The sequence below is a fragment of the Mangifera indica genome, chromosome 18, assembly GCF_011075055.1.
Source record: "Mangifera indica cultivar Alphonso chromosome 18, CATAS_Mindica_2.1, whole genome shotgun sequence".
Lineage (NCBI taxonomy): Eukaryota > Viridiplantae > Streptophyta > Magnoliopsida > Sapindales > Anacardiaceae > Mangifera > Mangifera indica.
This window is the reverse complement of record NC_058154.1, coordinates 1,590,498-1,605,632: the sequence shown is the minus strand read 5'-3', so window position 1 is coordinate 1,605,632 and position 15,135 is coordinate 1,590,498. Positions and strand designations below refer to the sequence as shown.

Sequence of the window (15,135 nt, the reverse complement as noted above, 5' to 3'; positions counted from 1 at the left end):
GTCTTACAATTTAGTCATTACATCGATGTTTAATATTACCTTCCAACTTTATTGACACAGAAAATCTTAGAAACATATTTTGGCGATATAGTGTTGATGTTAAGAAGAGCCACTAACCACTCAAGTCTAAACCCAAGAAAATTGTTACATACCTGAACTCACACCGATCAAAATCGTCACACATATTAGTTAGACCCTTTTACAAGTTCGAAAACTCTAACTAATATAACTATCATATATTCAAATTTAAACCTGACATAACCTTATGCTAGAAAGAAGATGGTAAAAACGAAAGGTAAAGTGGAAGAATTATTTATTACTAAAAATGTTTAGAAATTATTCTAAAAAAACGAAAAATCTGGAAGCAAACAAAAGATGTATATATCCCATATGAAAACTCATCTGAAAGAATATGAAAATATGAAGTACTAATATACAACTGTACAACCATCTCAAGAAGGTTAAAAGTCAATAAGAACATACGACTATATGCATGTAACATAAACCAGAGATAACCTTCTCTAACCGGATCTATCTTCGCTGACCTAACCCTGCCTCATAGATACCACGATCACCTGTACCTGCAATCATGAAAAAAAAAAGAAATGAGAGATAAGAACATTCAGTAAGGGAAAAAAATTAAGTAAACTATCTTTTTTCTTGTTCTAACTCACTATGAGGACTCAATTTCACATCATAACCTCCATAAGAAATCGATGAGATAATCTAGTTCATTCTTTATTATTTGGGTCATACTTTGTCCTATTTGATATTCATTTGATACTTTCTGGAAGTTCACTACAAGGATTTGACACTTTTCTAAGCTCGAGCTCTCTTCTTTTCTTTCACTACACCATTTTTGAATCTGAATTATGCTTTACTACTAATATGCTTTATTGCAAACGGACCCTACTATGGTTCTATGTCCTACTACGAGCGGTGTAGTATAAAATCCCCTCTCATAGTTCATAGCATGCATGTATGTGTTATATCTTACTGATTTTGCTTCCATCTAAAACTATTTATAACCCACCAGACTATACTCTTGGGACGACCTTTGAATCCTGAGCCCTAAATTCCTTTTCTTGCTTTTCTTCTTCTCTCATTTCTTTCTTTTCCTTTATTTCTTTTCTCCCTTTTCTTTTTCTCCTATTTTTCTTTCTTTCTTTCCAAAACTGTAAATCACTGTTCATGGACTGTTCACTTGGTAAAGAAATTTTTTTCTTCATGCAATCTAATAGTTCAAACGGTCTGTAATTTATACAAACTATATATCATTGAAAAGATGATTTAAAGAGCTTTCCAACAAACTATAACATCACTCATAATTCATCAAATAAGGTAGTCAAAACATAGGATGAAATCAGTGACAAAAAATTGTATTCACTGTTCATTTAGTAAGACAGTCTTTTTTTTCATGTAATTTAATAGTCTAAACGGTCTCTAATCCATATAAACTATACATCATTGAAAAGAGAATTCAAAAAGCTTTCCAAAAGCTATAATAGAACTCATGATTCATTAGATAAGATAGTCAAAACACGGGATGAAATCAGTGGCAAAAAACTATATTCACTGTTTATTTGGTAAGACAATCTTTTTGTTCATGCAATTTAATAGTCCAAACGGTCTTTAATTCATACAAGCTATATATCATTGAAAAGATAATTCAAAGAGCTTTCTAACAATTTATAATAGCACTCATGATTTATCAGCTAAGGTAGCCAAAACATGGGACGAAGTCAGTGGCAAAATGATAAATATCATTCAACTATCTGTCATGAACAAACTAACACACATAGATACCCCAAATGGCAAAACAACATTTCTCAACTTCAGAATCATTATTTATAACATAAAATATGAAATATATTAAGGATAATACCTTTTACCTTGTTTCAAGAAAATCTTGGCAAGTTGACTTCCTCCTCTTTGTCTTGTTTCTTTTATCACCAAAATCACCTTAAATCAACACCAAAACATACTAATATATTCATATAACATGCATCTAATATATATAAACATAGTTAAAGGGAAAGGAAGGAGAAGATGATGGAAAAGGCTTGAAGTTTTATTTTTTTGTCTTTTCTCTCTTTATATATATCCATACCTTTTAATATGGATTTTAATATGGATATATATATATATATATATATATATATATATATATATATATATATATATATATATATATAAACACACACATATATGTGAATATATATATTTAAAACTAGAAATATATTAAAATAAGATCAAAAAATATAAATATCCCTGGAACGTACTTGAGAGTATTACACTGTTTCACCTCATTATAAATGTCATGTTCTTGACTTTGATCAAGATACTAAACATTTTACATATCTTACATATCTTTTCAATTGACCTGTTATTCAAAAGTTATTTCGATTTAATGAAATATTGTCATACCTAGAACTTGTTCTCTTATTTGTTGTTTTCTTTGGAGTACTCCTTGTTTGTGATGAATGGAGTTGTATCAAATGTATACGTTTTTTGAGTTATTGGAGGAAAACTAACATAATACTCATTACAATCAAATTGAGAGAAAAATGATCCTCCAGGTTAAAAAATTGAGGAATCTATTATGAATTTGAGAAAAAAATATAAAATATTAGAAAATTGTGAATACATACATACATATATAAATATAAATATAAATATATATATATATATATATATATATATATATATATATATAGAGAGAGAGAGAGAGAGAGAGAGAGAGAGAGAGAGAGAGAGACTTATATAAATTATTAAAACTAGTTAATAAATAAAAATTAAGAGAAATTTGTGAGTAAATAGTAGGCTTGGACTCGAACCAAGCCCGTTTGAGTTCGAACTCGATTTGAACGAGTCCGAAACGAGTTAGCCCTAATCGAGCTCGAGTTACTCGCTAGATTTTTCAATTAAAAATTTTGATATAAAACGACATCATTTTGACCAATATTTATTAAAACGACGTCGTTTTAATAACGAAAAACTAGTCGAACTGAATTTGAATCGAGTTCGAACTTGGCTTTCACGAGCTTGACAAGTTCGAGTTTGGCTTTCACGAGCTTGACTTTCACGAGCTTGGCTTTCATGAACTTGACGAGCTCGAGCTCAGTTATATGTGAACCGAATGAGCTCGAGCTTGGCTCGGCTCAAATCTAGCCCTAGTAAAGAGTGAAAAATACAGTGTGGGGCTTGAAAGAGACCAAGAGTAAAATTCTAATAAATTACGCGTACTCACTTTAAATACATAAATGAATATATATTTGATATACATCATCAGTTAATTGGATGATTTTGAATTAACGATAAAATAATATTCAATAACATGACTACACATAGGTTTTGTTTTTCGATTTTGTAACTGAAAACGCATTTTAATAGTTTAAGACACTCATAAGTTATTTAACTAGTTATCAACTTAGTACCCAAACCATGTGAAATACATATCCATACCCATTATCTTTTTCATGTTTTATCAATATAAAATTCAATTAAAAAAATTATATATATTTATTTATATACTAAAAAATAGGTATATCATTGCCAATAAAATTTTCCCCTCACCTGTGGCTATTTTAAGTTTTGGAATAACATATATATTTTTAAAAAATTAACAGCTTAAAAGTAAAATTGTAATTTTAAAAAAAGAATTTGTTCATTTGACCGTTAGGCTGAATCGTTAGGCCCAGACACATGGCACTCGGCCCGGTATGGATCACCGCCCGGGCCTAAGAATTATGACTCAAAACCAACCAGAAGCCGCCAACTCAGATTACAGCTGGCTCAGAATTTGAAATTCAAAATCACCTCTCACGATTCAACGCACTTGTCCTACAGACCGTTACTTTGACTTACCACTAAAAGAAATTACAACTCGAAATCCCGCTTTTAAAATTCAAATTCACATTCAAATCTAACCCTAGAAAACTTCAAAATCCTTTTATAAAGTACTGAAGTTGTCCCTACCGCCTCCCTTGAACTCTCCTTTCCTACCTTTCTCTCAAATTTCCTTGAAAAGGCTCTCTTTTTTCTTCCCAAAATGCGTGAAATTCTTCACATCCAAGGAGGCCAATGCGGCAACCAAATCGGTGCCAAGTTCTGGGAAGTTGTCTGCGCCGAGCACGGCATAGACACCACCGGACGGTACATCGGAGACAACGAACTGCAACTTGAGAGAATTAACGTGTACTACAATGAGGCTAGTTGTGGGAGGTTCGTTCCCAGAGGTGTTCTCATGGATCTTGAGCCTGGGACTATGGATAGTGTCAGATCTGGTCCATTTGGGCAGATCTTTCGACCCGATAACTTTGTTTTTGGGCAGTCCGGGGCAGGAAATAACTGGGCTAAAGGTCATTATACTGAAGGTGCAGAGCTGATTGATTCAGTGCTTGATGTTGTCCGTAAAGAGGCTGAGAATTGTGATTTACTGCAAGGTTTGTTCTTAAAAAAAGGAAAAAAATCTTTTTGTTTTTGGTGGTTTTCTTTCTGTGTTTGGTTGCTAATGTTGCTTTTGTAATGATGTTCCAGGGTTTCAGGTTTGCCATTCTTTGGGAGGAGGGACCGGATCTGGGATGGGAACTCTTTTGATTTCAAAAATAAGAGAGGAATACCCAGATCGAATGATGCTTACTTTCTCTGTATTTCCCTCACCCAAGGTCTCTGACACAGTTGTTGAGCCTTATAATGCAACTCTCTCTGTCCATCAGCTTGTTGAAAATGCAGATGAGTGTATGGTTCTTGATAATGAAGCTCTTTACGACATCTGTTTCCGCACCCTCAAGCTCACCACTCCAAGCTGTAAGTTTCATTTCATACAATTTCTCCAATATGGCTTTTTTTTTCTGGAAAAAAAAATTACTGAAGTTAAAATTTTGATGGACAGTTGGGGATCTGAACCACCTGATTTCGGCAACAATGTCTGGAGTGACCTGCTGTTTGAGGTTCCCAGGTCAACTGAACTCTGACCTCAGAAAGCTTGCTGTTAATCTCATTCCTTTCCCCAGGCTTCACTTTTTCATGGTGGGTTTTTCTCCTCTCACCTCACGTGGCTCCCAACAATACAGAGCCCTGACAGTCCCTGAGCTCACCCAACAAATGTGGGATGCAAAGAACATGATGTGCGCAGCCGATCCACGCCACGGGCGTTACTTGACTGCCTCAGCAATGTTCCGGGGCAAGATGAGTACTAAAGAAGTTGATGAGCAAATTATTAATGTCCAAAATAAAAACTCTTCTTACTTTGTGGAGTGGATTCCCAATAATGTGAAATCATCAGTTTGTGATATCCCACCAACTGGGTTGAAAATGGCTTCTACATTTATTGGGAACTCAACTTCGATTCAGGATATGTTTAGGAGGGTGAGTGAACAGTTCACTGCCATGTTTAGAAGGAAGGCTTTCCTGCATTGGTACACAGGAGAAGGAATGGATGAAATGGAATTTACAGAAGCTGAAAGCAATATGAATGATTTGGTTTCTGAGTATCAGCAGTACCAAGATGCCACAGCTGATGAGTATGATTATGAGGAGGAAGAAGAGGATGTTGAGTATCAGCAGTAATATATTGATTATGTTGTTTCTGGTTGCCGGTCTCTGGCAATTTTTTTTTTATGCTGTTATATGTAGCAGGAAGAATATCAAAGTTTACTTAATATTTTCTCTTCTATACTATATGAATTTGAAGTTTTCTTAGCTGATCAAGGTGAACCCTAAATTTTGTATCCTACTAGTGATATAGCGGTTGGTTGGGAACTAACCAAGCAGGGCAAAGAAGGCTTGTATTTTCGTTGTTGATTTGGAACAATAGAAAATGTTGGAAATATATACTGAGTTTAGGAGAGAGAAAATTGAAATCTATATTATATACAAAATCAATTAGTTTTATATTAAAGTTTAATCTGCAACATTTATATACTATTATTTTGTGTTATGTGGGACTTTTAGTCTCCAATACTCCTGATCCGCCATTTGATTTATATTAAGGTCCAATTCACATAATTATATATCATTCTTTTATATTCTATTTATTAGATATAAAATTTTTTGTTTCCAGCAGAAGATATAAAACTTTTAGTTTCCAACAGAAAAAAAAGGGTGATGCCTGTGACTGAGAAAGCCCACAACATAACAACAGAATGAATGTCTCATGCTGATCATTAAGCAGATCAAAGAAATTCAACTGGGTCTTCAATTCAAGGATATGTATGGATGATTTTCAAATGAATCTGATAGGCTTAAAAAACACTTCAATTTTGATTTTCAAACCTGTCGATTGGGCCTGGTTTGTTCAAGTCAAGGCCCAAAAAAAATATCGAGCTCAGGTTTTAGGCCTACTCATTTGGATCTCAGAATTTTGGTTAAGATCCGGGCCGCGGACTTGTTTGACACAATTCACTGGCCTACATGTAATAACAATGCACCTGGTTGGCTTCATGTACATTCTTGTGACAAAGATATTCCCATTTCGCATCTTGCTGAGTTCACTCAACTCTACACAAGGTGAAGGTGAACCACACCTGACTTGCCCATTATATCTCCTGCGATTCTTCTTCTACGACTAATATATCTCCTGTTGTTTTGCTTCTTCTCCGACTAATATGTAAGGCTTCACAAGTACGCTGCTAAGACTAAATTTTACAAATGACTCTCAAATTAATTCAACCAAATTCTCTTTAGACCACATCATTCATGTCTCAATCGATGACATAATATAAGACCATGAACTAATTAAGTCAAAATTAGGACAAGATGTACACCAAAGAATTGAGGCTAAATCGTGTACAGCTTCCGATTATCAGTCTCCAATGGCATATAAATTAAGTTGAGCTTATTTGTTAATCCTTCAAATCAAACTTCTGAAACGGGTTTACTAAGTATAGCATCAAGCAAATGCAAAAGCAATTCTCAATTGAAAGTTAAAACTCCATTAATTGCTCCATCAGAACAATATGTAACACAAAACTACCATTTTTTTCACAATTGATCATCAGTTACAACCACACAACAAAGCCTAAACTACAAGGACAAAAAAGAAGATGAATTTACATCACATAACTTGCAACGAGATCCATCTAACAATCTACCTTTTTGCCATCCTCGAGAACTTTATACCCGGCTATGACCTTCTTGTACTCAAAATCCACAGGGCGGTGCATGGTGCATTCCTCAGGAGTCACAGGCACAACAGGACGCCTATTTGCGAAGATGGTCCACAAATACAACATGATAGATGCTCCCAGAGCTCCACAAGCAGCACCAAGAATCAGAGCAGCAAGCACTCTCAGTAAGCAATCAGTCCGCTTAGGGGCAGGCAGCGATGTTTTCGTGTTCTTACCGACAATTTCAGGATCCAAAGGCTGTGAATGCATCCAATGAGGAACTCGCCTTAGATTAAAGCTCCATGAGTACACAGAACATATCTGGGTAGAATTTCCAGTTGAAGAGCTTAAGCCCATGAAAACTTCCTCATCATTCAACATTTTTGATAAATCAATTGGGTAAGAGAGCAGTGGATCAACCGGCTTGGTACCACCAGAATGACTCAACCTAACCTCTAATCTCTTCGAGCCAGCTTCATAGTCGATCCAAGAAGTCATTTTCTTACCACTATTCAACCACATATTGTGAGAGGAAATATTGCTAACTTTAGCTGATGAAAGACTACCCACATCAATTCCCACATGATTGTCATTCAAATCACCATACTTGTCATCTCTAAAGGTATCAAATTCAATGGCAATAACTCTAAATTTATCTTTCTCCAATGCTTGAGAGAGCCCAAATGAGCTATTACCAAACCCATCAAAAGGTAAAGCACTTGGAACCATAACAAAAGCCAAACCATCACCACCGCTTCCCTCAAACATAGAAAAGGAGAAATTTGTTGAAAAGGAAGCTAAAGTCCTAGGCTCACCTTCAACAACAAGCTTGATGGGTTTCTTATACATGATTCGCCCAGCACTTGAACTAAAAGAGTTAGTAAGTTGAACTGAAAACTCATCATTAACAACCTTGGCATCCCCATATAAAGCAATGTTGGAATCAAAGCCGGGATCTTTAACAAAATTTTTGAAGGAAAAAGGGGAACTTTGGTCTGCCCATAAGACATTGAAGTGGGAAATGAGTAAAGTTAGTGCTATGAAGTACCTGAACAAGAAATTATTGGCCATTGCTGAAGTAGGTCGGAGCTGAATCTGGGGTCAGTCAGGTCTTGCTTGTGAATATGAATCTAGGGTTTGTGAGATGATCACATTTACAAAGTGGGTCAATGTTTTCTAGGGTTTCGGAGTGAATATAGATATGGCAGTTGCAGAGGAAGAAAGTAAAGAATGGGAGGTTGGGCGTGGCTTGGAGGTCGTGAAAATTAAATACGTTCACTCGGATTTGCAAACTCTCTGAATCACTTTCTCTGAGTGCTTGCTGACTGAGGGAATATTTTAAAGCCTATTTGCAGTCCAACACTTGTGTTTTAGTTAAATTGTCAGGCGCACCATGTTCTCTGTGAATTCATACTTTGTCCATGGATTCTTGAAAATTTTTCTTTTTTCATAATGGTTTTGATAATAACATTGGTACTACAAATGACTGGTATGAAAAAAAAATATCAATGATAAGCCAGATTGTTGTCCATGTATGAGTCTTGATAAGAAACAAAATATATTTCTTTCCATGCAAATAACACAAAAAGAATGCCAACAAGTAGGTTGCATCTTTTGGACGAACGATATCTATTCACAAATCGAGATGTGAATTACTACTTCTATAATTGGTCATTTTTATAATATGAGTTAAACTCAAATAAAGTGTTAAAGGGATCAGACTGATCTTATAATTTTGACATAATATGTATCAATTCGATACAAAAAAAGTAGATCTTCATAAAAACCTGCAAACTTAGTAAATCAAGCCTCAGGGTATGAGATTAGGCTCACAATTGGTTAGCACGAAATATTAAAAAATTATATTTAAAAATATTAATACAATAATAATTACAAATAAAAATATTAAAAAATTATAATTTAGTGCATCATTCTGCCAAAGCACGTTACCCCTACCCGTTAAAGGTCTATGGGCGCATAGCCTTAAGGGGGTGTTTGGTTAGAGTTTTTTAAGATTACCTTGATAATCTATCTTTTATTCCTTTGTTTGGTTTGTCGGTAATAAAAGATTACAGTAATTTTCTATTACCAATGCTGACATGACAAATAATATAGGTGGTAATCTGATTATCACATTTACCTTAGGTATTTAAAGATTATTGAAGTAATCTTGAGTTTATTATAATTATATATTATTTATTAATTTTTTGAGATAAAAATAAATTTATTTTTAATTAATATGACAAATAATATAAAAAATATTTAAAAATAATTATATTTAAGGACATTTAAGTAAAATAATTTATTAGTAATCTTTTATTACCTTTAACCAAATGTAATAATTATTTATATTTACCAAATTTTATCAAATATAGTAATAATTTATATCCAGTAATCTTCTAAGTAATCTATCTTCAAGGTAATCTGTCTATTTTGGTAATAAAACATTCCCCAAACCAAACGCCCCCTAAAGGTCTTAAATTGTGCCTTGTGCCTAGTGATTTTTTCAGGCAAACCAAACACAAAGACCTATCAAATGGTTGCTTGTAGACCCAACAGCTCATGTCAAGATCGACTTGATCCATTGACACCTTTAAACCCAATTTAAAATTTTCAAAATATCCACAATATTTTTAGATGTTAAACAAACCTAAATCATCCATGCGAGGTTTTGGTGAGGTTTTTATTTTGAATAATACTATATATACACAATTAAATATATATATTATGTAATGAGTATTATATTATTTTTAATTTAAAATATCTAATTTTTAATAATATATATTAAATATATACCTATTTATATACTAAAGTGGATACACATAATTTTATTGTTTTTATTAAGAGTGTTTGGATAAATTATGTGGGTATTTGCAAAATATGGAAACATAAAATACCAAACTGCAAATAATTTGAAAACAGTTTAGACTCCAGAATAACAGTTGTCAAAAGCTCTCCTGCATCAAAGTACTGTGGAGTCGCCTCCAAAAAGAACTCGAGTGCCCACACGCCCTTAACATTTTGCGTAAAAACAATTCCAAAAGTACACGTGTACAGTACATTCCCGCGAGTCCAGAATATCTCTCACTCAGAGCGACTGAAATTGACTCTTCACTTTTTTCCTTTTTAAATTTTTATTTGATTTTAGCGAGATATAAAAAGAAGATTCTTCACGGACCAATATCTAACATGCGCCATGTGTATAAATAAACACTGCCTCGGTGGCTCAAAACCGACAGAAAAATATAAAAAAAAGTAAAAAACATGGTGTCGTCTGTGTGGTGCTTACTTTAGTAAAAAAGTGTCGGATAAAACTAATGTGCGCGAGCTAATGTCTACTGGATAATGTAACGGATAGGTTTCATTAATGGCCAAAAGAATGTTCCCACCCAATGTTTAGTGTAATCTCAAATTTGTATCAGTTAAATTTTAAAATTTAAATATTTAATTAAAAAATTTGTTAATTTAAAAAATATAATTATTATTTAATATTTAATATTAAAAAATAAAATTATATCTCCATCCCCTCTTAATTTTAAAAATTAATCATTTTTTTAAGATTTAAATTATAAAAACTTTATTTTTCTTTTCTGGGGTTTTGTTTTTCTCTCTACTCTTTTCCAGCAGCCTTCTCTATCACTGGCCGACTTCGGCTTTTCACCCATCTTCTTCTCCCTCTCAAAACTTTTGACAGAAAAATATGGAAAAAAGGAAAAACATGGTGTCGTATGTGTGGTGCGTAGTTTAGTAAAAAAGTGTCAGAAAAAGCTAATGTGCGCGTGCCCATGTCTACTTGGTAATGTAACGAATAGGGTTCATTAATTAGAACAAGTGGTCCGTATAACGAATCCTCGATAGGCCATTTTCTAAGGAGAGGTATGTTTGGGTGCAACTCGTGTGTACAATTTCACGAGCAAAGGAATGCATTTAATATTAGAGATAATAAATTGGAATCAGAGTGTTTGTTGAAATTAAATGCAATCAGCCTTTTGTGGGTTGATAAGGACCCACCTTCTGTGGGTGGTTGCATTCAAGAATGATTTATCCATTGCAATTTCTCTATCATCCCTGGACAATTGTTGAAGGATCTTTTGGTACAAGATGATAGTAATTTCGAGTTTTGTGTGCCCACAAAGGACTTAAATTCCCAGGCAAGGAGTTTGGGCATACAAAGGTCAATGGGATATCCTTTGAGAGGTGGTTTAACTAGTTAAAGTGTAAAATTACTGATCAAAGTCTTTATAGGACTTGAGTTTAAGACCTGTTAACACCCGATTAAGATGTCAATGTCAATAGACGTGGGGTTCTAATGTTTTGAGAACATTTTGATTTTTTTTAGAGATGTTTAAAGAGAAAGATAGTCGAATCTTTAAGAGAATTTTCTCATTTATATTATACTCATTCCTTTATGTAATCCTATATAAGAGAAAGATAGTTATTTATTTCAGAGAATTTTTTCGTTTATCTTTTATGTAATCTAGTATATCTAATCAAATCATACTCATTTTTTTTTCTAATCTTATATATTTATAGAATGGAAAGGATTTTCCTAAGATAACACAAGATAAGAAAGAGATGCAAACTAGCATGTAACTTCCTTTAGGCGAGAGCATCTATCCGTTTGTTGAACAATAAATTGTTATACTTGTAACTAGTTACTAAACTATTGTATCTTAAGTGTCAAACATTGTGATTATGAGTCTGTTCGAAAAAAAATTTTACCTATATTTGAGGAAGTTTTAGCTCAATCAGTGATGGCATTTAGTTGTAATTAAGTTCTTCCGAGTAAATCCTAGAGGGGTTTATCATGACGCTATGGTGAAATTGTGTGATTAGGACTAATTGAAGAGTTTTGATAAAATGCGTGAGTTTCAGGGGAAGAATCAAAAGTGTATTATCGATGATACAAAAAGAAGCAAGGGGTTGGTGAAATGAGGCAAAAGGAAGAGATGATATTATTAATGGGATAATGAGTCAGAGCCTGCAATTATTTTGAGGGAAAGAAGGGTTGCTGTCATGCAATTCAAAAGGTAGTGCCTCCATCAATGGCAAAGTGAAGCAATTTTTGATGCAAAAGAGATGGACACTGCAGTTGGGTTTTCTATGAGCATTAAAATTGAAACTTAGGACCACTTCACCTTGTGATTTGTATGACCTCTGTGCCCTTAAGTTCAGTGGGTTACCTGCTTTTTATGGTACCCTATTATGAGCACCAACAGAGATTAATTATTAATAGGCCAATAGACCACCCAAGGTTTGTTATAACTCAACCTGGTACTTGTGATGTATTAAAAATTTAAACTCTCACCCCGTATATTATTAAAATTAACAAAATTAGTTAGTTTCAAGAATAAAATTATCATTTAATTAATAATATATTAAAAATAATAAAATTTTATCTATTTTCCCTCTAAATTTAAAAAACTAACAATTTTCTTCAAAAATTGAATTTTGAAATATTACATTTTTTCTCTTAGGGTTTTTTTATTTTCTCTCTCCTTTTCTCGATGTCATCTCCGATCAGCTTCTCTCTCCCTCCCTTTTTCTTCCACTTTTCCGATATTGTCTCCAGACAAAAATGAATTGCGTTCATCTAGAGATGATGCCGGAAAAGAGGAGGGAGAGAGGGCCTGGCCCCTCTAGAGTCTTACATAGGCCCCTCTAGATTTCATTCTGTCCTTATTAATCCCTATCTTTTATTGTTATTCAAACATTGACCCACCATAAGATTTATATCTGGGTTTGTCAATGATCTCTCAAGAGTGTATACAATTAATCCTTTATAGTCACTTGCTTATTGTTATCAGAATGTAAACTGATAGTTTAGAAGACTAAAGTCTCTGAATTACTGGAGAAGTCTAGGCTTAAGATCTGGTAAGAATTTTGTTCAAATGAATCAGGGGTTATTTATCTCCAAAATGCATTGTAGAAAAGAATTAAGATGAAAAAGAAACTCATCACAAAAAGGAAATGAAAAGTAGCCATCACTCTGTTGCACCTATAGTGCAAAGGTGATGAAACTTTTCTGTAAAATGCTATGCTTTGTAACGAGCACCAGTAGATTGGGACAGGCAATTTAAATATATAGTAATAGAAAAGGGAGGTGAAAAGGAATTGAAACCTTATGTTATAGAAAAGCAAGCTGATAAAGGTAACTGGTTGCTCTGTGGACCATCTCAACTTTGTTGCAATTTTGATAAGCATATCTGACAAATTCTCTCACCCTTGGGAGGCTTTTGAAGAATGATTTCTTGGTACCCATATTCACAGCAAGAAACTTGCTCAAATGTTGATGGGAAAAAGGAGAAAAACAAAATTGCCACAAGCAGTTCAAATCTATCTTCATTGGTGGTGTTGGTTATCAGTCTGCATTCATATAACTATTCTATATATTTAAAGACCAGGTGACTTGTTATTTGATAAAAAGATGTTGATAAATGTTCTGATTTCATGAAGAAATATTTGATGTTATGAGAAATTTACTTACAGCTGAATTAGAATGCTGGGCAAACAGGTTATAGAAACCATCCTTTGTCTTTTTCAGGTTGCCTGAGATAAAAAAAGGTAAGGTGAAAACGGTATGCAAACAAAAAAATTTTATTAGAACTAAATGAGGCTGCAAATCAGTCAAATTATACATATATTTAGATGTAGTTAATAGAATCAATCTTATGAATTTCATGCATAATGAGACCCTGTCAATCACATTGCCTTCCAGGCTTTCCACGCAAAAATGGAGAAAAAACTTCTTTATAGAGGCTTAGTTAGCAAGTAATCTTATAAAACAGGCATAATTTAAATCCTATATGATCTGAAATAATTTTCTTTTGCCTGTGTTGGGCATCATAAAATGGCTAGCTATATGTCCTTGTAATCTGTTGGGCTTATACACCTGGGCCAATTTAGATCAGTAGAGACAGATAATGGTAAAGAGAACTTCAGAAGACTAGTCAAAACTCAAAAGGGATCTGAAAAAGAATTTTAGAAAATTTTGAAGTTACTCAAATGGACGCATGACACATGGGACCAAATTTACTTTCTTTGAGCATGCATGTGAGCAAATCATCTAGCACTCTGTGTGAAAAATAAAGGAACAGGAATCTGCATCACATCACTAAATTTTTTAAGATGTCATGAAAATCACACTACAGCCATCAGAATATAATTTAGTCTCATAAGATGGTTACTGGAATCAAAGACTATAGACACAAACAAACATAATGGAAATAATCAATTAATCAAAAACTTCTTCTGAGGGGAATAAAAGAGAATCTAGTCCTGTCAATATACTTTTGATACTTAAAGAACCCACAAAGTGTTTTTTTTATATTGTACTTCTACTCACTTGTTCTCCTACTTTACTGTTGCAGCCCTGATTCTCTCAAGAGCATTTCTCTGACTTGATTACTTTTCTGAACTGCTTGAAGTTCAAAACTGATTTATTTAATTCAAAAATATAGATCTTGAAAGTCCTTCAAGTCGTTGGAACTTACACATTATTCATAGTATACACTAATTCAAGCCAGTAAAGCAATATATCCAGGAAGATGAGAAATGTTTTCCTAATTCTTTGCAATGTATTGGCAGTTGAAACCAACACAACTGATTTGATTTGATTTGATTGATAATCAATACTATTTAATTTGTCTTGGAGCTGACCTTCCAAAAGGATTTCCCACATTCTGTGCTATTATTCATACAACAAATGCTGCATGATGTATTTTGCAACTTAAAAGCTTAGAAAAAAATAAGCAACTTGATAAAATGTACAAAGAAAACCTGATTGCAGTCTATGACGCTACTTTATGACACAAGAGAGGTTTTGAAAACCATAAAGAGAATAAAGTAAACCTTACAAAACTGATAAATGCAAAACATTTTCATCATTATTAGGAACAAGTTATCTACACTGTTATATCTACAACAATTGCATTGAGATCTAGGTCTACTAAGGTCTCTTTTCCAAACAATGTAAAGCCAACCGTTGCCTGCAAAAAACATGTTCTGAAGATTAATTTTTAGTAAT

At 33.5% G+C, this 15,135-nt stretch overlaps 2 protein-coding genes across 2 annotated transcripts; one reads left to right on the top strand and one right to left on the bottom strand.

The window, feature by feature from the left end:
* Positions 1–3,957: 3,957 nt before the first annotated feature.
* On the top strand, positions 3,958–5,858 carry LOC123202122 (tubulin beta-1 chain-like). Its single transcript, XM_044617875.1, has 3 exons — positions 3,958–4,445; positions 4,540–4,809; positions 4,895–5,858. Exons 1-3 carry the CDS (start codon positions 4,052–4,054, stop codon positions 5,569–5,571), a joined length of 1,341 nt encoding a protein of 446 aa, XP_044473810.1. The 5' UTR covers positions 3,958–4,051; the 3' UTR covers positions 5,572–5,858.
* A 1,054-nt stretch (positions 5,859–6,912) lies between these two features.
* Positions 6,913–8,417, bottom strand: LOC123202123 (probable L-type lectin-domain containing receptor kinase S.7). Its single transcript, XM_044617876.1, has one exon. It carries the CDS (start codon positions 8,178–8,180, stop codon positions 7,083–7,085), a length of 1,098 nt encoding a protein of 365 aa, XP_044473811.1. The 5' UTR covers positions 8,181–8,417; the 3' UTR covers positions 6,913–7,082.
* Positions 8,418–15,135: the final 6,718 nt, after the last annotated feature.

Coding starts and splice junctions, on each gene's coding strand:
- LOC123202123 (XM_044617876.1), bottom strand. CDS start 8,180: ATGGCCAATAATTTCTTGTTCAGGTACTTCATAGCACTAACTTTACTC.
- LOC123202122 (XM_044617875.1), top strand. CDS start 4,052: ATGCGTGAAATTCTTCACATCCAAGGAGGCCAATGCGGCAACCAAATC. Junction 4,446..4,539: donor GAATTGTGATTTACTGCAAG/GTTTGTTCTTAA, acceptor ATGATGTTCCAG/GGTTTCAGGTTTGCCATTCT. Junction 4,810..4,894: donor CAAGCTCACCACTCCAAGCT/GTAAGTTTCATT, acceptor TTTGATGGACAG/TTGGGGATCTGAACCACCTG.